The 25,923-nt window shown below is 36.9% G+C and overlaps 1 protein-coding gene across 1 annotated transcript in view; it reads right to left on the bottom strand.

Moving 5' to 3' along the window:
• Positions 1-6,809: 6,809 nt before the first annotated feature.
• Positions 6,810-25,923, bottom strand: part of acvr2ba (activin A receptor type 2Ba) — a 68,201-nt gene continuing 49,087 nt past the window's right edge. The window contains exons 2-11 of the mRNA XM_051682578.1: positions 24,664-24,871; positions 21,707-21,813; positions 18,337-18,485; positions 16,672-16,815; positions 16,438-16,581; positions 16,080-16,228; positions 15,842-15,956; positions 12,741-12,879; positions 12,332-12,462; positions 6,810-8,722 (exon numbers count right to left, since the gene is read on the bottom strand). Coding sequence (XP_051538538.1) covers positions 8,528-8,722; positions 12,332-12,462; positions 12,741-12,879; positions 15,842-15,956; positions 16,080-16,228; positions 16,438-16,581; positions 16,672-16,815; positions 18,337-18,485; positions 21,707-21,813; positions 24,664-24,871 — 1,481 coding nt within the window. The 3' untranslated portion in view covers positions 6,810-8,527. The remainder of the gene's footprint in view (positions 8,723-12,331; positions 12,463-12,740; positions 12,880-15,841; positions 15,957-16,079; positions 16,229-16,437; positions 16,582-16,671; positions 16,816-18,336; positions 18,486-21,706; positions 21,814-24,663; positions 24,872-25,923) is intronic.

Raw genomic sequence — 25,923 nt, 5'->3', positions numbered from 1 at the left:
ACAGCATTTCAAACCCCTTGATAACACGTGTGAGTGAACCTCTCTCATCTCATATTCTCCAGCACTGTTGATGTAAAAGCACCTGAATTATACAGAACGGCAACACGGACAAGACCTGAAACTACAGCATTATTTACACTGATTAGTTTGGGATTTACATTTCCATTGCAGTCAAAAAACAAAACGAAAACACAACACTGACTTTGACTCCAAAATCAACACTTTGATAACTTTCACCTTGTTTTTGCAAAAATAAAAAAGATAATTAGAGCAGATCTGGACTTAGTTAACATTATTTATTCCTATAATTAAGATTATGGGGCTCAAATTATTTTTAGCTCATGCATTTTTGTCTACTGTAATATTTTAACAGATAACTCGATGCAACCTATACCAAAATAAACCCTTTTTGACCAAAAAAAAAAAAAAGAAATACAGAATAAAAGATTTTTAAGCTTTAAGGGATTTTTTTTTTAAGTTTCAAAGATCTGTAGATTTGTTGGGTGAGTGGCAAACTACCAACATTACTTTGTTTTAAAGGAATATTCTGGGTTCAATACAAGTTAAGCTCAATCGACAGCATTTGTTACAATGGAAGTCAATGGGGTCAATTTTTGGAAGAAATGTGAAGGTTATAATGTTATAAAAGCACTTACATTAATTCTTCTGTTAAAACTTGTGTATTATTTGAGCTGTAAAGTTGTTTTAAGGATTTTAGAGTTAGGTCTTTACGTCGTCATGGCAACGAAGTTGTAAAATTGTCTGTAACTTTCCACAGATGTGGTTAGTAAGTGATTTCATCACAGTTAAATCATGTTAACACACATATTGTTTATGTCTTGTGTCTATACTTTTGAAACAGATTGAACCCATTGACTTCCATTGTAAGTGTCTCACTGGAACACACATTTGGGACGAGTTTAAATTAATTTTTGTGGTAATCAACATTATGACACAAATGCTCTCCATTGAGCTGAACTTTTATTAAACCCGGAATATTCCTTTAAGCTTTTCTAAGACAACAGACTTATGATTATATTTTCTCCAGTTATTTCAGTTTGGGAACACTTATTTATTTCTTTGTACAGTTCATTTAACATCTGTAGGGTGCCAAGAAACTCGAGAGGTCATCAGGTTGTCAAGGAGTTCATCACAAACGTCACACCAATATAAAAGAGGTTTGTGGTTTATGTTATGATAGTGTATGTACTCTCTGTCCAGCTAAACAACAGTTTCATGTGAGTTCTGAGGTATCGGCTTCCTGAAAATCTGGATCATAGATTGCATCCAGAGTTACAGCTGGTCACTTTTAGAGTTTCATATTTTTCATATATATACATAATATATATATATATATATATATATATATATATATATATATATATATATATATATATATATATATATATTAATTTATTTTATATATCTTTTTCTGCAAGATACAGAAACTGAGAGATGGAAGAGAAAGAGAGAAACATGATGAAAACTGCAGCGGGTGCTTCTGTAATCGTAAGAAAACACAGGCACATCAGAATCCCTCAAAACATCAGAGGTTTAAAATGTTCCTGATATTTAATATGAATATCTCCCCATCTTTGCACTCATATGCAACCAAATGCAGCTGCATGGCGCAGACGGAAACGCAATGAAAACAAACCAAACAAACGGCTTGTTAAAAAGCGAAATTCAATGGATGTCCAGCTCAAATCAAGCCTATTTTTTAGGACCATTAAGATTTTATTATTAATTTATTTTTTAATGTATTTATTTTGCATTTTGTGATTATTTTCATGAAAAATAAGTGCAGTTACTCACAAAATTCTCATCACTACAGTAAAAAAATTAAAAATGATATATATATATTTCATGGCAGTCTTTTGATTTTAATAATAATAATAATTAAAGCTGTAAGCAGCAATGCGGATTCCTCAAAACTACAAATTATGTAAAAATTGACATGGTAGAGACATGTACTTCACACATGTACACAACATTTCATTAATTTGTTAGTAAACATTGCAAGAGTCTTCATATGAACTGGTGATTGAATCAAAGTATCGGTTTTATGACTAGCGGATTTGTAAAGCATTATTTTACTGTTAGCGATAAATAATAGTAAACTGTAATTCTGTCATCTTTTGACATATCAAGATGAAATTTTGCACAGTACTTCAGAGTGATGTCATCTTGAGGCCTGTTAGGTTGGAAAAACATTAGTCAAAATGGCATTAGATTTTATGGACATATGGATATTGAGGCAATGTGGACATTTACATAAATGCGCACCTTTCAGCCATTTTGTATTGTATTCATTTTTGCTAAATATCAATTGAAATCCATCATGGAGGACTTTATGGGTTCTAGAGGATTTTTTGTTCCTCATGAGAAATGAGGCATATATACCAGGTTTCAGAAATTTTGGACCTTATGGGGTGGAAATGGCATCACTCTGAAAATGGACAAATTGGGGCATGGCCTGTAGCGCTACCTATAGGCTCACGTGGGCCATTTTTGGTGTGGTAGTTACTATTTGCCCGTAGTATCAATGTGCCAAATTTCAAAACGTTTTACGAAGGAGATCTTGAGTTATTGGGCAATTTAGAGCTACAGGAATAATAATAAGAATAGTAAGAATACTAACAAAAACAATAGGATTCCTCCTACCGGAGGAATCCTAATAATAACTGTAGTACTTTTTTGTCCTGTAATAGAGTCATTATTTTTTTATACCGTATGAAGAATTTAATGGGAATTATGAAAACTCAAAAGTAAAACATCCGGATGCATTACAGTAATGAGAATGAGATGTATTATTATTTTTATTATTATGATAATATATTTAGGGGATAAATGTGCTTAATTGTCATGTAAATAATGTCACAATACTGTCAAAAAATATTAATGGTCCTTAAACAGGCTGCATTTATGCAAAGTATACTTTCTTATAAGATTTCAAGGCTGATATCTGGTTTGATTGGCACACCAGCAGAAAAGACAACATACTTGAGAAATACAGGACTGTTTTAGTGCATAATTAACTGTAGAAGTGTATTGCATAAATCAAGTCTCTCACCATCCAAAAACTGCCACTCAACAATCAATCCAATTAAAAACTCTCCAAAAGACTCAAATTGTTACGGTACAGTAATTAAAACAGCTTGTCAGAAACCAAGTTTGCTTAAAATGCAGGTGGACCACCCACAATATGAAGCATAAAATCAACCAAAACAATACTTTAATTTCATCTGGGATCGGCAATGCCTCATATATCTAATACTCACAGCATGGCAACAGAAAATGACAATTTTGCAGAGGATGAAACCTTACAAGGCTGAGAAGTTCTGCTTTTCTAAAATATGAAAGCCTCTAAAACATTTTAAGATAAAAAACCAAGTACAATCACCGTAAACTAATGCTGAGAAATAATAAAAGCCTTTGGTTATACTCTTGCAGATGAAGAAATGCAAGGAATTTGGCTACATATTGTTAATGTTAATTGAAACGAGGTCAGTTCATTGAAACAGCACGACTATGTTATAAAACAGAATTTCACGAGTAAAATGATTTTGGTAGGTCGCCTGAAGATTGATGTCAATGCCCCGAATACAAACTATTGCTGGAGATATTGCTTGCTACATCGTCTGAGCCAATTGGAAACTCTACAATTCAAGAACCATCCATACTTTCCCTGGTTGACGAAGTGATATTCCTCCCACGGTAACCTGAAGAAAATGCGATTTCCTGAAGTATAACATCTGAGATGGAAAAGGGACGCATGTAAATTAAAGCATACCCGTGATTGGCAAAAGCTTTTTTATTGGGAAACGGGCTACTTTGGCAGATGGCGACACTACCAGTCATTTCACCGTTTCAAAACTGGCAAAATCTTGGAAAAAAAGGCAACACGGGAACATGTGTAGAAAGCCACAAAATACTGTTTTCAAGCAGGCTTCGTACAGAACAATAAAGTTAGTCACAGCATCATTAACTAGAGTGCTTTCAAAATTATTTACGCCAAAGTATACTTCGGTTGTCCGCGTGCCGCTAAGTCTCGCTCACATTCCACGTCACCTGCACAGTTCGTGAAAACTGTCTGCATGCAGCCAAATTTTTCTAGACACACGGACTGTCCACATCTTTGCAGATCATCGTCACATGCACCTGGTGTGCTAATAGAGCATCACAAAGCAGTTGCAGTGTGCATGCGTCGAGCACGTCCACACACTGTTAAAAGAGTATACGAGACGGAACAGCACACAGAAAAATGAAGTATACCCTAATCTTGACTCTCTTTGAACAGTCAACGGCAGGTGCGTGAGTCGTTACATACTTTGCATGCACACAAAGACGCGGACTGTCTGCGTGTCTAGAAATACTAGGCTGCATGTGGACTGTCCGCATCTTTGTGCCAAGTCATCGCATGTGCTTGGCGTCGAACGGATCAAAGTAGTATACCCTAACCTTTACTCTTTTGGAAGTCAACAGTACTTTGCATGCACACAAAGACGCGGACTGTCTGTGTGTCTAGAAATACTAGGCTGCGTCAAGAGCATCCACACATGTATGCAGTTAAAAGAGTATATGAGATGGAACAGCACACAGAAAAAACTAAGTATACCCTAACTTTTACCTTTTTGGAACAGTCAACGGCAGGCATGCGCCAACAGTGCGCAAAGACACAAACTGTCTACGTGTCTAGAAAAACCAGGCTGCACGCGGACTGGCCGCATCTTTGCGCTTCATTGTCGCATGCGCCTGGTGTGCTATTAGAGTATCACAAAGCAGTTCTGTGCGCATGCGTCGAATGCATCAATGAAGTATACCATAACATTTACTCTTTTAGAACAGTCAACAGCAGGTGCATGAGCTGTCAGCGCAAAGACGTGGACTGTCTGCGTGTCTAGAAAAACAAGGTTGCACGCAGACTGTCTGCATCTTTGCGCTTTGTCGCTGCATTCACCTGGTGTACTAATAAAGTATCACAAAGCAGTTGCATTGTGCATGCATCAAGTGCATCCATGCACGCTCCCGGTTAAGAGTTTACGAGACGGAACAGCACACAGAAAAACTAAGTATACTCTTACCTTTACGCTTTTGGAACAATCAACGGCAGGCGCAAACGCCAACGGCGCACAAAGATGGGGACTGTCTGCATGTCTAGAAAAACTAGGGTGCATGCAGGCAGTCAATGCATGCACCTGCCGTCGTATGAAAGGCTGTTCTTTTAGGGGTCACTGTATTTTTAACCAAAACTCACTAAACCTGAAAACAACAGACAAAAGCAAAGCGCACACGTGCAATGAGAGCAAAGACAGTTTGAGAAAACTGAGCAGATCACCTTCAGTTAAATGCTAATATTTCATTCCTGGAACATGATATATGGCACCGTAATAAAAAATTAAAGCTGAGTTTGACAGGAAATAGAAGCAACCGCTGCAGTGAATCATGAGTACAGAGAGCAGAGACTGAAATGGGACAGACGGAAAGCGGGACATCAAACCGTCAGTTGGCCCTGAAATAAAAGCTCCATTTAAACGTCTTTGAAACACGGAGCGTGAATTCGCATCATCACTGAACCGATCAAATTTGGCCTAAGGTAATTTGGTAAGTGTGTCAATATCTCTGCTCAAATTCACAGTAAATTCATAAATATTCTTTTGAACGGCAGGTTCAATTTTGTCCCTCCGATTAGGGGGTTGCGTAAAAAATTGTGCAAGTTAAAACGGGGCAATATGTTTGAATTTTTGGAAGAAGCACCAAACGTTTGTGGTTCAATGTCCCGTGAAGTAACAGACAGTAGCTCATAGGAAGAAAGTTCAGCTCAAATGAAGAAAAATGCCCTGGGTCACACAGATCGGCAGAATTCTACAACTGTATACAGCTATTTACATCAAGGGTTCTCGCGTTTATACAACAGAACTTGGTAGCACTTCTTAAAAGATTTGATTATTTTTTGTAGTTTTTTTATGACATTTTCTTTGTTGTTTACTTCTCCAAAACATCTTCCTTAATCATAAAAGCCAACTTACATCAAAATATACTTACTACAAGTAACACAACTAACAAAATATATAACAGAAGTCAAACACGTAGAAAATCTGAGGTATTTCTGGTTTGAGGTGATCTGTGGTTCATGAACAATATATTTCGCCTTTTTTATTGTCCTTTCACATCATTTTATTGTTTCGAGTTGCGCTATTTCATCTCGGAAGCCTTTAAATTTCTGTTGACGCGAGGTTGCATCTGAGGATGAGTTTTACTGAGAAGATACAGAATATTTCACATCATTTCATGCGAGCAGCAGTACTGTGGAAATTCACTCTTATATTATGGCATATGGAAATGTGGATTACCGTCTACCACTTTTAAGACAAAATAAATACAATTCATGTGTGTTTTTGACTCTTTTTCTTTGCTAAATGAGTTGAACATCACCTGATCAGATCCCCCCCCACCCCCCACCCCCAAACTAAAGTCTTGATAATCGCTGGGAGGACAGATCTCAGATTTGGTCCCTGTTAGAAAGAGTTAATACATGACGGGACCCAACAAAACACACATAAATCCAAACACTTCCTGTGTGAATCTCACAAACCTGTCAAAAACATGTACGGGCTATTTTTCACCCCAAAATCAACAGAAAGAAATAGGAAATTATATATACTGTATATATATATATATATATTTAATGAAGCCTGTTTTTTGTACTGTTGCATTTTGACATTGTTTTTATGACAAATAAGCCCCCCCCCCCCAACACATTACCATAATGCAAAAATGTAAAAAATATTTAATTACCCTAATATGAAAAATGAATTCAAATGACTGTAATGTGAAAAATATTTATAAATATTTTTATATAAAAATATTAACTTTTATTAATTATAGGGTGATCTTTGCCTCTGGGATCTGATTTATTAAAACTAATTCCAACTTAATTATCAATTTAAATCAGCTCATATTTCGAGATATTATTTAAAAGGCTTAGAATAAAAAAACAGGAAATTTATTAGATGCTACGAATAAAAGAGGGAATTTATTATGGGGGCATTTTTTTTGCCCCTACATTTTGAATTTGTGGGGCAGTTTTGTCACTTTCAGTTTCAGTTTTGTCATCTTTTCCTTAAAAACCCCATTAATTTCGGTCCCTGGAAGAGACAATGCTATTTACACATGCCTTTAATTTATGCATATTTAAATACAAAAGAAAATCACTGTGTTACAATGATCATATAATGAAAATCAAATCAAAAAAAAAAAAAAAAAAAAAAGAAGTTGAACGTCTGGATGCATTACGGTAATAATTTGGGGGTGGCAAATGTGTTTATCTGTCATGAAAATAATGTCACAAATAAAAATAAAAATGCTCCTAAAAAAAAGACTTTCTTTTGATCCTGGAGTGAAATATGACCCGCACATGCTTCTGTGACTTTCACGCTCATACTATCCGAGTCAGGATTTTGATCCAAAACTCAAGATATCAAAAACACACGTTGCATTATTATAAAAGACGACAGATAGAAAAAAAAACAAAAAAAAACAAAAAAAAAAACTTTTGTTTAGACGGCCACATGCGCCAAACCCTTTTACGGTCTACTTTTTCAAATCACTCTCAGCACTGAAAAAAAAACACACACACACACACACACACACACGCGCACGCACGCACGCACGCATCATGGTCTTGCATGTTTTGATAATTAGTGTTAAATTCACGAGGGCACCGTTATATTTCTGTCCTATTATGATGTGGGAAGGCAGTCATGGACCCCAAAACCCCGTGACACTGGATACCTGAGAAACATTACCGAACTAAACTAAATGCTCTCATGACCTCCGATATTTCCATATGCAAGCCACTGCTGAGATTTCACCCAGAAAATTCCCAACCAAACTCTTTTCACAGTCACCAACTTCAATACCACAAAAAAACAAAAACAACAACAACAAACAAACAAAAGAAAGAAATAGTCCAGTTGTTTTTTCCGTGTACTTTTGACACCCGTTAGTTCCGTAAAAGACACGTTTTCCATGATTTTGAATAGCACGCACTGGTGGAGAAATAAAGAGTGAGATCCTGCAAGGAAGTTCGATTGCGCGTGTAACAGTCGTAATGATTCTCACAGGTTTTGCAGCACTGTTGAAATATCTGACATGAAACGATGATGTATTGTCCATCAGAACGATGCGAATAAAAAGAGCATGAAAAAAATCAAAGGAAAAGTAAAACCGTTAAAATGTGGAGGTACCTGCACATGTCAGCATTCATACGTCGGTACCTGAATGCGCGTCGAGACGTCCTCTTATCGTTTTAAAATCTTCGCATTTGCTCTAATGATAAAAATACAGTAGAGAAGTGTGCTGGTAGTTTTGATCCGATCAGAGAAAAAAAAAATAATAATAATAAAGTAAAAAAAATGTTAGGATAAAATAGCAGCTGCTTTCATGATGCTTGAGATTCGGAGTCTGGAAAGACGAGGGTTTGATTCATGTTCGTTTCGCTCCACGTCGAGCGTTGCGTCGTGACTCAGATACTGGACTCTTTGGGCGGCAGGTCCACGTTCGTGACGGACGTCACCATGGAAACCAGGCAGTCTGAGGTAGTGGCGCTGATCAGGCGGCGGATCTGAGAGATTCGTTCCTCCACGCAACCGGCCGACAGTCGCGCCTCAGCGTCGTGATCCCAGCATTCCTCTATCGTCTCACACATCTGCGCCAGACCCTGTTCAAGCGCGAAACAAATAAAGAAAACAATTTCGTTAAACACCAAAAGACACAATTCCACAGTAAATGAAATTGTTTATGATTGTATCGTAGAGGATACAGGAAAGATTCAATAAGGATACAAAAGAGGCCTATTTAACCTCTTCAACTCTGGTGCATTTTTGGGCTGCCGTCTGCAGTTTTTCACACTCAGATTTAAAGGCTCACCATTCACACATACTGTGGGCTAATTGCAAATAATTGGTCTAATGCAGATAGCACTATAACACATTTTAGCCCTCACAGATGTGCTCATCCATAGACATTCAGTCTAATTTTCAGTTCAAGCACCACCCTCATTGTTTCATTGAATATCTCGGCCTCTGAGTGGACTACAAGCTCAATCTAAGTGTCATTAGAAAGCTGCGATCATCCTCTTTGTGATGATGTATACTTAATTTATCACAATTTATCATTAATAGTCGATAATATGTATTTCTGATGATTAAGCATGCTTTTCTTGTGAGACTGCATATTTTGTTCTGGACATCTAAGATATAACATTGAATTATTCAGCCAATCAAGCTCACAGACAATTAAAAAATGGCTCATTTTATAGAGAACTTCCTAAGGTAAAAGCAAATGTAAATTTGTTAGCTATTTGGGACTTACAGCAGCAGTTATCAGAGCATAAAAGAGATGTTTGTATTTGATGACTTACATAAATTATATTTCACTTTGTGATTCTTTTGAAAATCTTTTAAACTGTGGTATTAGTGCAACAAAATAAACTATACAGTCACATTCCTGAGAATGAGAGCTTTCATTTGATATATGACTTGTCTATTTAAGTGCTATTTTAAATACTTTTATATTCATATTAATATTTCCACAACATAACCTCTAGGTGGCGTTTATTTGCGACGCAGATGTTTTAAAGCCTTATTTTGTTATTTTAGGTAACATAAATGCAGAAGTGATGATTATCTTTGAAAATTTTAGATTCTAAGCTTTCAAACAATACCAAATATGCCTGACTTATATATATGGGGACTTGAGCATTTTAAGCGTAAACTTTCTCTGCAATGTAGCGCCCCCTTTTGGACTCTCCAACGGGTCCACAGAGTTGAAGAGGTTAATAAACTTTGACTAGTTTTTTATGCGACAATATGTTAAATGAATCAGTGTATCCCTAATGGACCCTTCACACATGGGGCAAAAATTCAGCCTGCTAAAAATCATTATTTTTATTTTTTTTTTGTTAATCAAAATAAAAAATTAACAACAGATATGTCGGGGGAAATTACTTTTAAACACCAAAACTAACAAATACACAAAGTGAGTAATTGTATAAAAATGTTGTGCTCAGTGATGTCACACAATGGCAGTTTATGGTGACCAGCTCTTCAAGCTTCAAAAGAACACAAAAGAATAATTCAGACGTCTAATAAATTATTCATGAGACTCATGATTGTTATGAAAGCATACGATAAGGAGAAACAAACCGAAATCGAATGTATTATTTAGTGAAAATGTTCACTGACCGTTGATCTCCTGTGTGTGTTCATGATAGGACACGAGAGCAACAGTTCATGCATACCCCTCGTGACACTGGGGCGTTCAGAGAAAACTCATTTGTTTATCTAAAAACAGGTCCTCCACAGTGTTAGTGACAACAGAACACAACACAACTGCACACAAAACAGAGAACAGAACTTACTAAACATGTCTGAAGAGTTTGTAGTCGAAGAATTGATGCATTTCTATGCTCAGCCTTATTTTTTTGAAAGTTGTTGGAGTGGTGTTACTTCACAGGGGACAGAGTTACCCGCGCGATGCCGAAAATAGAAAACAAACGATTGATAGAATGTACCGTCACTCATCACTGCTGGTTCGGACAAAAACTCTGATTACAATAGAAAATATACCTTTTATTGGGTGTTGTTTGCCGTCAGGTTAGGACATGGTGTGACTATGGCTGCCTGTATCCTCCTCTATGTTTCTGTTTGATTTCCAAGTAAAATAAGGCTGGGCATAGAAATGCATCAGTTCTTTGACTACAAACTCTTCAGACATGTTTAGTAAGTTCTGTTCTCTGTTTTGTGCGCAGCTGTGTTGTGTTCTGTTGTCACTATCGCTGTGGAGGACCTATTTTTAGATAAACAAACAAGTTTTCGCTTGAACGCCCCAATGTCGCGAGGGGGCTGTGTGAACTGTTGCTCTCGTGGTCTATCATGAACGTGCACAGGAGATCAACGGCCAGTGAACATTTTCGCTAAATAACACATTAGATTTCCGTTTGTTTCTCACCAAATCTTATCGTATGCTTTCAAAACAATCATGAGTCTCATGGAATAATTTATTAGACTTCTGAATTATACTTTTGTGTTCTTTTGAAGCTTGAAGAGGTGGTCACCATAAACTGCCATTGTATGACATCACTGAGCACAACATTATTTCACAATTTCTCCCTTTGTGTTCAGAAAAAGAAAGAAAGTCATATAGAGTTATAACAACACAGGGGTGAGTAAACAATGACTGAATTTACATTTTTGGGTGAACTAACCCTTTAAGCAGCCATAAATACTAATTAAACTAAAATAAAAAATAAAATTATTACTGGAAGTAAAACTACCAATGGAAATACCAATATAAATTGGAAACATAACTAAATTGGAATGACAAATTGGAAAATAATAATAATAATAAAAAACATTAAAAATGAAAAGCTATATGTAACCGTATTTGTTTACTGCATTTTATTTAACAAAATAAAAATGACCTCAAATTAATTTTAGTACTATAAAATTTTTAACCTTTACAACCAACTTTAATTAAACATAAAATGCCACTAAATATTGATATGTCCCTGAGAAATGTAACACGGTTAAACATATTTAAATGATATCAGTTAATGCATTTGCTTAGGTAGCCACAAAAAAACTAAATAAAATATAAAAATATAAACTGAAACTAGAATACAAATACCATTGTTAATTACCAGTGCTGGGCACGGATTACAAATTATATATCTAAAATTGTAATTAGAAATGTAATATCTTGAAAAACATTTTTAGGCAATCCAATATGATTACTTTTGGATTACTTCTGACCAAACTCTTGTTTATTTGATGTCACATGCATTCAAGTAGGATAGTTTTATACCATTCCGACATAAAACACATTCCATTCTTTATTACCAAAAAAAAAAAAAAAAAAAAAAAAAGGCTCCAAGACATTCCAAATTTGGTTAATAATATATATATATATATATATACATATATATCTTAATGTGAGAATTAGGGTGTCAATAAATTATGAACAATTTACATCTGTTGCCTGATTAATATGTAATCATGTAATCTATAAAAAGTAACTAACCTGATTTTTTAATGTAATTTAATCTAATTACAAGTACTTGTTTTTGTAATCTGATTATGTAATCCTGATTACATGTAATCCATTAATACCCAGCTTGTGGGTAAAAAATTGTGCTACAATAGTTGTGGCGTGAAAAACAGTTGCAGGTTTACAGAAACAATATTTTTATCTTTATTGTGCTGCTTTTAGTGCAAACATATTTTAAGAAACTTGTATAATGCAACTTCTGAATGTGTTCAGCACTCACAGAATGCTTGAGCCAGCAGTCTTTAAACACCGGCCGCAACTTCTTATGGACCACCACGTCCTGCAGATCCTCCAGTGACGGATGCTGTCCGATCTCCTCCTCAAACGGAAGCATGTACTCATCTACAGGACCTAAAGGAACACACCACAGAACAATTTACACAATGAAGGATGTCCTAAAATAGGTGGGGCTTAGCAGCACATGCACTGACTCCAATTGGTAGTGTTTATAGAGATTGCAATTTGTAGCTATTAATACATTTTAGAGTTGATTTTATGAAGGTACAGCACTTTTCCAGGCCTGGAAATCCATGAACTATTTATCTATTTCAACATCAAATCTTCTCTTTACCTTCTGCACTGAAGCTTTTGTTGTAAATGAATGTTTTCATACAGATTTGTGCTCTCACCATCGGCGGCTTTGCAGCGTGACACGAGCTCCCAGAGCACCAGACCCATAGCGTACATGTCTATCCGCAAGAACGCGTCTCGCTGGAAGTTAATCGCCCCCTCCAACACCTCCGGTGCCATGTATCGCCACGTGCCAACCTGACAGAAACAGACATTCACAAAACATGAACGTCATACAAGATTCACAATAATTACAACCGTCATTTTAGAAACATGTTCATACTAACAAGACATTGAAAGCTTTTTTTTTTTTCCCCTCACCATATCTTTAGGCAAATATTTATTTAAATGTATAAGGAAAGTGTATATTTTAGATCCTGTGACTGGTTGACTGTGGTGAAACAAGATTCATATAAAACAATTACAAATATATAATGAAGTCTTTCAATAAATATGAGCTCATAAATAATAAATGTATAATATTTATATAAAAAATCTGAAAAATGACAATTCTAAACAACCGTTCTGTTGGGGTTGTAGTTTGTTTGTTTGTTTGTTGGTTAGTGATTTAACCCCATGCCAGCTTATGTGGCTATTTTCATGGTGGGAAAAAAATAAAAAAGGTATAGTGATTAAAAACTTATACAGTGGCAAGGAAAAGTATGTGAACCCTTTGTAATTAGCTGGTTTTCTGCATTAATTGGTGATAAATTGTGATGTCATCTTCAAAGTCACAAGTATAGACAAACACAATGTGCTTAAACTAACAACACACAAACAATTATAATCTTTCATGTCTTTATTGAACACATCCCTTTAAACAGTCACAGAGCTGTGGAAAAAGTAAGTGAACCCTTGGATTTAATAACTGGATGATCCTCCTTTGGCAGCAATAACCTCAACCAAGCGTTTCCGGTAGTTGTGGATTAGACCTGCACAACGTTCAGAAGGATTTCTGGATCATTCTTCCTTACAGAACTGCTTCAGCTCAGTCATATTCTTAGGATGTCTGGTGTGAACGGCTCTCTTGAGGTCATTCCACAGCATCTCTATTGGGTTAAGGTCTGGATTCTGACTGGGACACTCCAAAAGGTGGATTTTCTTTTTTTGAAGTCATTCTGTAGTGGATTTACTTTGATGTTTAGGGTCATTGTCCTGCTGCATCACTCAACTTCTACTGAGCTTCAGCTGGTGCACAGTCACCCTGACATTATCCTGTAGGATATCTTGACTTACTTGGGAATTAATGTTTCCCTCGATGATGACAAGCAGTCCAGGCCCTGAAGCAGCAAAGCAGCCCCAAATCATGACGCTCCCTCCACCGTACTTCACAGTTGGGATGATGTTTTCATGTTGGTATGTGGTGCCCTTTTTACACCATACATAGTGCTGCGTGTTCTTCCCAAACAATTCAACCTTAGTTTCATCAGTCCACAAAACATTTTCCCAGTAGCGTTGTGGAGTGTCAAGGTGGTCTTTGGGAAACTTCTGGTGTGCAGTAATGTTTTTGTAGGAAAGCAGCGGCTTCCTTCGTAATGTCCTGCCATGAACACCATCCCTGTTTAATGTTTTCTGTATAGTAGACTCATGAACAGAGATGTTAACCAGTTCCAATGATTCCTTCAAGTCTTTATCTGTCACTCTAGGGTTCTTTATTACCTCATTGAGCATTCTGCAGTGTGCCCTTTGAGTCACCTTGACTGGACGGCCACTTCTAGAGAGAGTACCTATAGTACTAAATCATCTCCATTTATAGACAATTTGTCTAAATGTGGACAGATGAATATCTTAAACTGTTCTTTCCAGCTTTATGCAAAGCAACAATTCTTGTTCGTAGGTCTTCTAAGATCTCTTTTTTACGAGGCATGGTCCACGTCAGCAGATGCTTCTTGTGAATAGCAAACTCAAAATGTTTGAGTGCTTTTTATAAGTCAAAGTAGCTCTAACCCACACCTCCAATCTTGTTTCATTAATTGGATGACAGGTTTGCCAACTCCTGACTCCAAGTAGCTTTAGTTGACGTCATTAGCATAGGGGTTCACAAAGTTTTTCCAACCTACACTGTGAATGATGAATTCAGTATGTACAAGAACAATACAATAATGTGTGTGTTATTAGTTAAAACAGATTGTGTTTGTTCATTATTGTAACTTAGATGATCAAACCTGATTTTAAGACAAATTTATACATAAAAGCAGGTGATTCCAAAGGGTTCACATACTTTTTCTTGCCACTGTATAAGGTAGACCGATCGGTGGCGATTTTTTGAAACTATTGGTTTTCTTTTTCCCTCATTTTTTTTATTCCTCACCAATAAACATCATCTAATCATCTGGTGAAATATATACATAAAAAACTCTTTATCTGGTGAATATATAGGCTATAAAATGCTTAATTTGGTAAATATTTACATATAGAGCAATGTAAGTCACTGTCATTTCAAAATAAGAGTCCCTGGTGTATTTTGGGCTTGTTTTTCAGTCAGTCAGTCAGTCACATTTATTTATATAGCACATTTAAAAACAACAACTGTTGGGGGGGCCTGGGTAGCTCAGTGGTAAAAGACACTGGCTACCACCCCTGGTAGTTCGCTAGTTCGCTAGTTTGAATCCCAGGGCGTGCTGAGTGACTCCAGCCAGGTCTCCTAAGCAACCAAATTGGCCCGGTTGCTAGGGAGGATAGAGTCACATGGGGTAACCTCCTCGTGGTCGCTATAATGTGGTTCGTTCTCAGTGGGGTGCGTGGTGAGTTGTGCACAGATGCCGCGGTGGGTGGCGTGAAGCCTCCACATGCACTGTTTCAACAAGCCACGTGATAAGATGCGTGGGTTGATGGTCTCAGACGAGGAGGCAGCTGAGATTCATCCTCCGCCACCCGGACTGAGGCGAATCACTACGTGACCACGAGGACTTAAAAGCACATTGGGAATTGGGCGTTCCAAATTGGGAGAAAAAGGGGAAAAAAAATAAAATAAATAAAAAACAACAACTGTTGGCCAAAGTGATGTACAATTAAACTAGTTAAAAAGTAAGGTATGCATTACAAGAATAACAAAACAAAAAATATACACAAAAAGATTTAAAACAAATCAGTAAAAGTAATAATGTTACACTGCTGTAACACACACCTCTTACCATTGCTAGTTAACAGAATGTCTCACCTGACCGTGTGTATCTCCAGGTGGTTTACCCGGCTCAAACTGAACCGCCAACCCAAAATCACCAATCACAGCTGTGAGATCCATCTTCAACATTACGTTTTTACTCTTGAAGTCTCTGTGGGTTGAAGGTTTTGAGTGTCTTTACAACATACTGTTATTTCTGAAAAGTATTTATTTCTTCTCTTATTCAACACATGGACACAGAATCAGAATCAAAATATACTGATGAGAAACACACCGGTGAGCGATCGCTGGTTTTGGTCCTTCTCCTTTAAATCGGGGCACGTCCTCGTGAAGGTACGCCAGACCGCACGCCATCGTCTCTGCGATGTGACACAGTTCATTCCAGCTCACAGTGTTCCCCTTCAGATAATCCGTCAGAGAACCCTGAGGAGTAATAAAAAAAAACACTAAATACTCATACTGTAATACTGAATTCAACATTATAAAATATTGCGGAAAAATGGCGCTAAAAAAAGCTGCATGTGTTCGAGTGGTCTGAAACGTTTCTTACCCAACAAAACAACTTCACAGACTTCCTCTGATAAAAGCAGCTCATATATTTGATTAAAGTCTGACGACCTTTGACCCCTCACCCTCTCATGAAACTCTGTGATGAGCCAGAACTCCGTCTCCAGGTTCGTTCCGCGTTTCTCAGCGGCGATGTAGCGCAGGAGGTTATCATGTTTCATGCCCGGCGTCAAGAACATGTCTCGCTCGGTCTGCCACGACTGCTTGTCCTGTGAAGAAATGACGCTGTTAATTCACTGACTTAAACGTGAAAAATAATTAAAGCATTATGTTTGCAAATGTAATAAATAAGGTCAAACCTGAATGGGGAAAACTTTCACGGCTACATATTCATTGATCATCTGTGCTTTCCAAACGCAGCCAAAGCGCCCTCGAGCTTTAATCTCCAGTAACTGCAGTGGTTTGAGTCCCACCAGCGGTGACGGGGGCGCCGGACCAGGGTCCTACAGAAATACCAGAATGTGCACGCGTAGAAGAGTACGATAATGTGTCATCTACAGTCATATACATCTGAATAAATACCATAAATACTTTTCTAATCTTATTTTGATTATAATCCTGGAAAAACAGTTTATAACAGATTTATTGAATGAGGTGTACGTTTATGCACGTAAATGCACATCAATCAAATTCTTAATTTATGTGTAAAGTATAAGAAATAGATTAGGTATGTTTCAAAATAGATAAGGAGGATGAGACTGGCCTACATAATTAGCGACCCGCTTTAATGTCTTTTATTTAAAGGGACAGTTGCCCAAAAATGAAAATTCTCTCATCATTTACTCACCCTCATGCAGTCCCAGATGTGTATGACTTTCTTTCTTCTGCAGAACACAAACGAAGATTTTCAGAAGAATATTTCAGCTCTGTAGGTCCATACAATGCAAGTGAATGGTGACCAGAACTTTGAAGCTTCAAAAAGCACATAAAGGCAGCATAAAAGTAATCCATAAGACTCCAGTGGTTTAATCCATGTCTTCAGAAGTGATATGATAGGTGTGGGTGAGAAACAGATCAATATATAAGTCCTGTTTTACTATAAATCTCCACTTTCACTTTCACATTCTTCTTCTTCTTCTGTTTTTGGCTATTGCATTCTTTGTGCAAATCGCCACCAACTGAACGGAGGAAAATTTATAGTAAAAAGGGACTTAAATATTGATCTGTTTCTCACCCACAGCTATCATATCACTTCTGAAGACATGGAATAAACCACCGGAGTGTATGGATTACTTTTATGCTGCCTTTATGTGCTTTTTGGAGCTTCTGGTCACCATTCACTCACATTGTATGGACCTACAGAGCTGAGATATTCTTCTAAAAATCTTCATTTGTGTTCTGCAGAAGAAAGAAAGTCATACACATCTGGGATGACATGAGGGTGAATAAATGATGAGAGAAGTTTCATTTTTGGGTAAACTGTCCCTTTAACACAATGAATGTACTTGATGTTACACCTGTAGGATGTCTACTAATGTTTGGTCAACTAATTTAATTTGTGAAATAGCTGTACCTATTAGGCCTTTTCTGTTGTTTGCGATTTGTTTTATTTTTATGCTATAACACCAAATAAAAATATGCATAAAAACTTTTAGATAATGTGCAAAGTCTAGATTACTAACATTAAAAGTTCAGCTAATGAACTATATTTGACAAATTAACAGTTTATATTTGGATTTTTATTGTCATTTTTATTATTTATAGCAACAGACCAATAAATCATCTTATTTGCTGAAGCGTCCCCCGTGTCCCAACAGTTTCACTCAAGACCTACAAAACATCTGTATAAACTGACAGTCTCAATAAAATTACCATGATTCACTCAAACATAAAAGGCAAAAAATAATGGTATAAAAATAATAACATCAAATACTCCACTAGATGGAGCCACAAAACAGAAAAACAGAGTTTCTACAGACAGGAAATTAAGTGTAGCTGCTGTGAAAAAGAGAGAGCGGTCTGACCTCGTTGATGTCCACGTGTCCATAAGGAGGTTTGCGATGACGGTACATCCAGAACGCCAGCAGCAGCGCCATGGTCAACATACTGATGGGCAACAGCGAGTAAACCAGCACGTTCAACAGAGGGGGCGTCGGAGGCGGCGGCTTGATTTCTGACGGATCAGAGAGAGAGTTAGACACACAGACGGAGAAACAGCATCTCTGACAGACTTACATGTGAACGTGTGAAAAGTGGGCAACACTTTCTATGAAGCCCATATTTATAATGCATGAGTAATGTCTCGTAATGCACCTTATAATCTGTTATAACTTCTCATAAATAATTGTATCCACAATTATAATACATTATAAGACTTACCTATTCATAGTATAATGCATTATAACACAAGCAACATTTCATTTAATCTGCAGAAGTTATAATGTATTATATATATATTTGTAATATATATATGTAATAATGTAGGTATGCTTTAAATAAAGTGACAAAAGCAATGTCTTCTTATAAACATCTATAAGATATTTGTAAGTGGTTATAAGACATTACAAGTCATGCTGGAAGTTATAAACATTACACATGCACAAATACATAAATAACACACATTCAGTGTAAATTTTGAGATATTACTTAAATCTACAGTGTTAAAATAGATCAGAAAATATCTCTCGAGAAAAACATATGCATGTTGATCACACATGTAGCCGATCTTCTTGGGTGTAATACACAAAAATCAAACAGATTCTATACTGGACTCTATTCAATAAACTTTCATGTTTGTGCATCTTATTTGGTAATAAATAACTTCCATTATAGAAGTCTGACTTGTAATGTATGTTTCAAGTTTATGTTATGACTGTTTATAAGAAGATATTGCTTTTGTAACTTTACTTAAAGCAGTCAAAGAACACTTATAATATGATCATTTTGACTCTTTACATTATAAAGCACTTATACCATTAACTTTATTAACTTCTGTGTGCTATAATGTTGCTTGTGTTATAATGCATTATACTATAAAGTATAACTATGAATAGGGAAAGTCTTATAATGTGTCATAACTGTAGTTATAATTATTTATCAGAAGTTATAACACATTATAATGTGTATTATGAAACATTATACTATAAAGTATAACTATGAATAGGGAAAGTCTTATAATGTGTTATAACTGTAGTTATAATTATTTATCAGAAGTTATAACGTATTATAATGTGTATTATGAAACATTATACTATAAAGTATAACTATGAATAGGGAAAGTCTTATAGTGTGTTATAACTGTAGTTATAATTATTTATCAGAAGTTATAACGTATTATAATGTGTATTATGAAACATTATACTATAAAGTATAACTATGAATAGGGAAAGTCTTATAGTGTGTTATAACTGTAGTTATAATTATTTATCAGAAGTTATAACTTATTATAATGTGTATTATGAAACATTATACTATAAAGTATAACTATGAATAGGGAAAGTCTTATAATGTGTTATAACTGTAGTTATAATTATTTATCAGAAGTTATAACTTATTATGTGTATTATGAAACATTATACATGCAGTATAACGCATGTATAACGCATTTACAATGCATTATAAATATAGGCTTCATAGAAAGTGTTACCGAAAAGGGTTATGAAAACGTGGTTAATCTTGTTTTTATTTCTAAACATAAAATGAATAACTCAGACTCAATATTCTGATTGGATAAGCAAATATATATATATATACACACCCCCGTAAACATACAACGTTTAAACTCTCTATATTAACGCAAATAAAGTTGCTACATTGCTTGAGGATTGTAAAAAAAGGCTTTGAGTATTTTGATTATTATTATTTTTATTACAAGGGCTGACAATCAATAACAATTTTTTTTTGATCAAATTAATTCCATGAAATGCCATTTAATTCATTTAAATTAATCGGAATTAATCGCATATACCAATATTTGCTGAGAAAGGCCCTAAAATAAAGAAAACTCTATATATAATAATACATATTTATTCAATATCATTTATAATACAATTACATCATATTAAATATAATTTTAATATAATTTAGATAATTCAAAGACTTGACAGATGAGTGATTAGACAATATAAAAAGTGTCTTTAGAAGTCAATCTGTTGTTTATTTCCATATTAATGACCATAAAGCCTATCACAGGCCTACAAAATATTCCTTATTTCATTTGTTTTTTAATCCCCTTTCCTCCCAATTTGGAATGCCCAATTCCCACTACTTAGTAGGTCCTTGTGGTGGCGCATTTACTCAACTCAATACAGGTGGCATCAATCCGCGCATCTTATCACGTGACTCGTTGTGCATGACACCGCGGAGACTCACAGCATGTGGAGGCTCATGCTACTCTCCGCGATCCACACACAACTTACCACACGCCCCATTGAGAGCGAGAGCCACATTATAGTGACCACGAGGAGGTTACCCCATGTGACTCTACCCTCCCTAGCAACCGGGCCAATCTGGCTGCTTAGGAGACCTGGCTGGAGTCACTCAGCACACTTCAATACTCGCTGAGCTACCCAGGTCCCCCAAAAAAAATCCTTATTACAGAATTGACATACGTTAGGGGGAATGATTAATTGCGTTAACTCTTTTAACACGTTATTTTTTATACAATTAATCACACTGAATTAACTCGTTAAATAGAAACCTTCATTTTTACTAATAAATGTAATTATTTAAAGACAAAGTGCGTAATTTCCGTGCTACCGAACGGAATTGCAAAAATAGACGTTTGTTTTCAAACAGCTTTCTGAATACGCCCCCCATCTGCGGTTGATCGAACAAACAGATAGTCCCGCCCCCAACTCACACCATTGGTTGAATCAATGTTTTTGGGTCAGTATGGGAGGGGTTGCTCAAAACAAACATTATAGTGAATTTTATAGCGCAACAGAGACACAGTGTTTACAGTTTTTGGGGAAATTATCCTACAAATGTCTTATAGTCATTTCTGCATATTAAGCTATTTTAACACCAAAAAAAGTTACCAAAGTCAACTTTAGCTTTAATGAACATTGGTGTCATTTATCATAATGCTGTTGTCACCACATGCGAGTCAATCGAGATCATGTGTGACAGTGATTTTACTTGCCGTGGTACTACTTGTCCACTAATCAATCGCCTTGGTATTTCCTCCATAGACATTTCAGTACAGTTTGAAGCCATGAACCAAACCAGCCAGCACAGAGATTAATCACAACATTACAAATTTGATTCAAAGCAAAAAATGTGAAGAAATGTGCTGAAATAATGCAAGATCATTCCTCTGTGAAATATCTATCATGAAGGATGCCATACACATGCACACAAATAAAACAGAAATGAGTTGAGGGGTCGTCTCACCTGGTCCGTTGACGTCGGGCAGGTGTGTGAATCTCTCATTGCAGAAGTTTCCTTCACAGCAGCAAAAGAAGACCTGAGGGTTCTCCTCTGTGGCCACACACTCTTGTCTGTGAAATGAGAGACAAACGACACACTTGTTATATTATATTTGGAGAGCACCAACGCACGATTTGAGATGGGCCGATGTGCATTTCTCACAAGAGGTTTGTTTTAAACACCTGCTCAAACGCAAGAGCTCAAGCTGTAAACATGCTCGATTCGTCCCTGCAGCGAAGGGATCTCTTATGCCCTTGGCACTTATAAACAGAAGTCTTGAACATGATATTAAAAGGGGTCATCTCAGGGAGAACAGGATTTGTCTTGCTCATTTGATATGAGAGATGTATCATGTAAACAATGTAACATTCAGAACCTAAAGAATTTAAGGAATATTCCGGGTTCAATACAAGTTAAGCTCAATCGACAGCATTTGTGGCATTATGTTTATTACCACAAAAAATCATTTTGACTTGTCACTCTAAAATTGTCAAAAATAAAAATAAATCACAAATCTGTGTTCCAGTGAGACACTTACAATGGAAGTCAATGGAGTCAATCTGTAACCATTAAAATAATCTTCATTTTGAAGCATGCAGCGCATACAGACTATAGATTTATTTATTTAAATCACAGCCTTCTGCTGTTTAATAATTACATTCCTGTTTTTCTGTCCCTTAATTTAAGACCTCTTTAAATGATAATTAAGACTTTTGTTATACCATTTAAGATATGTAATACTTTTTATGACCGGGGGGCCTGGGTAGCTCAGCGAGTATTGATGCTGACTATCACACCTGGAGTCACGAGTTCGAATCCAGGGCGTGCTGAGTGACTCCAGCCAGGTCTCCTAAGCAACCAAATTGGCCCGGTTGCTAGGGAGGGTAGAGTCACATAGGGTAACCTCCTTGTGGTCGTGATTAGTGGTTCTCGCTCTCAATGGGGCGTGTGGTAAGTTGTGTGTGGATCGTGGAGAGTAGCATGAGCCTCCACATGCTGCGAGTCTCCGCGGTGTCATGCACAACGAGTCACGTGATAAGATGCGCAGATTGACTGTCTCGGAAGCGGAGGCAACTGAGACTTGTCCTCTGCCACCCGGATTGAGGTGAGTAACCATGCCACCATGAGGACCTTCTAAGAAGTGGGAATTGGGCATTCCAAAATTGGGAGAAAAGGGGATAAATAATAAATAAATAAATAAATAAAAATACTTTTTATGGCCTTAAATTTTGAAAACTGAATTTAATTTTTTTATTTATTTTTTTCACCCAATTTGGAATGCCCAATTCCCAATGCACTTTTAAGTCCTTGTGGTGGCGTAGTGATTCACCTCAATCCAGGTGGCGGAGGACGAATCCCAGCTGCCTCCGCGTTTGAGACCATCAACCCGCGCATCTTATCACGTGGCTTGTTGAGCGCGTTGCCACGGAGACATAGCAACCACGCTCAACTCACCACGTGCCACACTGAGAGCGGATCACATTATGGCGACCATGAGGAGGTTACCCCATGTGACTCTACCCTCCCTAGCAACTGGGCCAATTTGGTTGCTTAGGAGACCTGGCTGGAGTCACTCAGCATAACCTGGGATTTGAACTAGCGAACTAGCGAACTCCAGGGCTGGTAGCCAGCGTCTTTTACCACTGAGCTACCCAGGCCCCCATTTTAAGACTTTTTGGGACCCGCGGGAACCCTGTTATATCCAATAACACAACTTCGTTGCCACGACAACGTAACATCACGAACCCTAAAACGACCGTAAAAACAGCTCGAATAATGCATACATTTTAACAGAAGAATGAATTAAGTGTTTTTATAAAATTATAAGCTTCACATTTCCGTCTTTAAACCCTCCAAAAATTGCCCCAGTTCACTTCCATTGTGTCTCACTGTAACACAGATTTTTGCTTTTTAAAAAAAAAAAAAAAAAAGGGACGAGCTGAAATTCATTTTGTGGTAATCAACATTGTGCCACCAATGCTTTCGGTTAATCTTAACTTGTATTGAACCCGGAATATTCCTTTAAAAGAATCAGAAACAGCCTCTTTATTGTAAAGGTCAAGTAAAGGGTTCAAGTAGAGACTAGTTTATGCATTTCTATTCAACTTTGCCAACTGTTGACCACTTTGTGTGTTCTAAACGTGTTTCAGCGAGCCTGTATTGACCTCAAAGAGGAACAAGAGAGAAAACCTCAGAGCTGCTGTGAGGATTGTGCTGATGGTGCTCAGTTATTCACTAGAATGCTCAGCGCTCTTTGTGTTTTTAATTCAACAGCGCACAGGCGGTTCAGCCCGAGCACAAGGCAGAGGTCATGACCTCAATAAGGCACACAAGGTCATATAACACGTAAGGGATAATATACATACAGCCAGTCATTATCGCAGAATTAACTATGATGGTAACCTCAGAACTCAAAGGGTCGATAGAGTTTCCTTTAAATGTCTGCACTGTTAAACTGTATGTGTTATTAAACAGGTAAGTTGCTATAAATATACAGATAATATTCTCTTCAAACTGTTTCTCCGCCATGACAATAGTTGACTTGAAAGAAAACTCACAGTAGAAGCGGATAGTTCACAATAACATTCGCTGGCAACGTTGAGTTGCAACGCACACTTGTGTGATGAATAGCGGTCTAAAAAATGTTTGAACGCAACAACACTCGAAATCGAGCTTGCGTACCTAGAAGTGTCTGTGTTCACATATTTGCGTGAAGTATGCTTTGTCTTTATTGCGGCATCAACTTTCAGAAAACATTGCGTAGAATAGTTATCTGTGGTTGGTCACTTCACATGTCAGTCAGACAGTCTCTTTCTGTCTAAGTTGGTAGTTCTTGCCAAGTGGACCAGACTTTACGTTAGTTAGGCACAGATCAGACAGAAACGTTCAGGAGCCTGGCGGTTATGAGTCATCTGACTGACCTGTCATAACAGTTGAAGTCATCTAACCAGCATCCCTTCTTCACGAGCTCGATACTGCCCGAGTTATTCCTCCAGGAGGCGTAGCAGTGCGAGCGTTTGTCCTTCTCGCCTTCACATCGCTCCACGCCGCTGCGGTTCGTCTTTTCGATCTCCCAGTTGATGTTGAAGTACAAACATTCCTGTGTCTCCACCTCTCCATGGCTGGAGTCTGTATGGAAACAAAAGACAGACAGTAACGATTACACACTGCCAAGCTAACTCTCAGTCTACAGAGAGTGATGCGCACCATGAGAATGACTGACAATAACACTGACAATAACAGCTGAGCGCCGTTACTGATGGGAGTACATGTATGATTGCATCATGCACACTAGTGAGGGGAGTTTTATCAGAAAGTAAAGCTCAAGAGTGCATGAGAGCACAGTGTGTTTGAGGTGCATGACCTTTGAACCCACCTGTATCAGTTGATACTGAAAGCAGTTCATGAAGAACACAGAATATTGTTATTTTTTTATAAGGAAGTGAATAGCATCAAAACGTTTCGTGGGCACATTTCCCCCAAAATATTATATATAGTATATATGTTGATTTCTGTTGTATATTCTGTTAATTGCGTTGACTTGTAAGTATATTTTTATGTAAGTTGGCTTTCTGGAGAAGTAAACAAATGTATGAAAAAAACAACAATAAAATAATCCAAAATTGTCAAGAAGTGCTATATATATACACACATATATATAGCATAAAAAAATTAAGCAAATCTTAAGGACTATTAATACTTTTTGCATTGAATTTGTGACATTTTCATGAAAATTAAGAACATTTTCCTCTCCAATTCTCATTGCTGAATTGTTTTTTAGGGACCAAGCAGTGCATAGGTACCCACTGTATTCGTTAGTGTTCTTATTATTATCCTTCCGCTTCTTCTTCTTCCGCCATTTAAGTCTATGGCACCCCACAGAACAGTACATAGGAAAGTTATTAAATTTGGTACACTGATAGAGGACACTCTGACCTGTAACTGACCCAAATTTGGGGTCTCTAACTCCAACGCTTTAGCGCCACCAACTGTTCAAAATTGTACTTATGTTTACAACTTTTGAATCGTAAGGCCTAGAATCAAAATTATTTTTTCCTCTAATTCCTTGGCTCATGATGAGTTGAACGCATACCAACTACCACCTGACTAGATTTTTCGGCATTTTGAATTTTCTGGAAAAAAGCTACTTTTTTGGAACTCCTAGAACGTATGTCCGATTT

Source organism: Myxocyprinus asiaticus, chromosome 41 (genome assembly GCF_019703515.2).
Source record: "Myxocyprinus asiaticus isolate MX2 ecotype Aquarium Trade chromosome 41, UBuf_Myxa_2, whole genome shotgun sequence".
Taxonomy (NCBI): Eukaryota; Metazoa; Chordata; class Actinopteri; order Cypriniformes; family Catostomidae; genus Myxocyprinus; species Myxocyprinus asiaticus.
The sequence above is the reverse complement of the archived record's forward strand: the minus strand, read 5'-3'. Positions and strand labels throughout refer to the sequence as shown.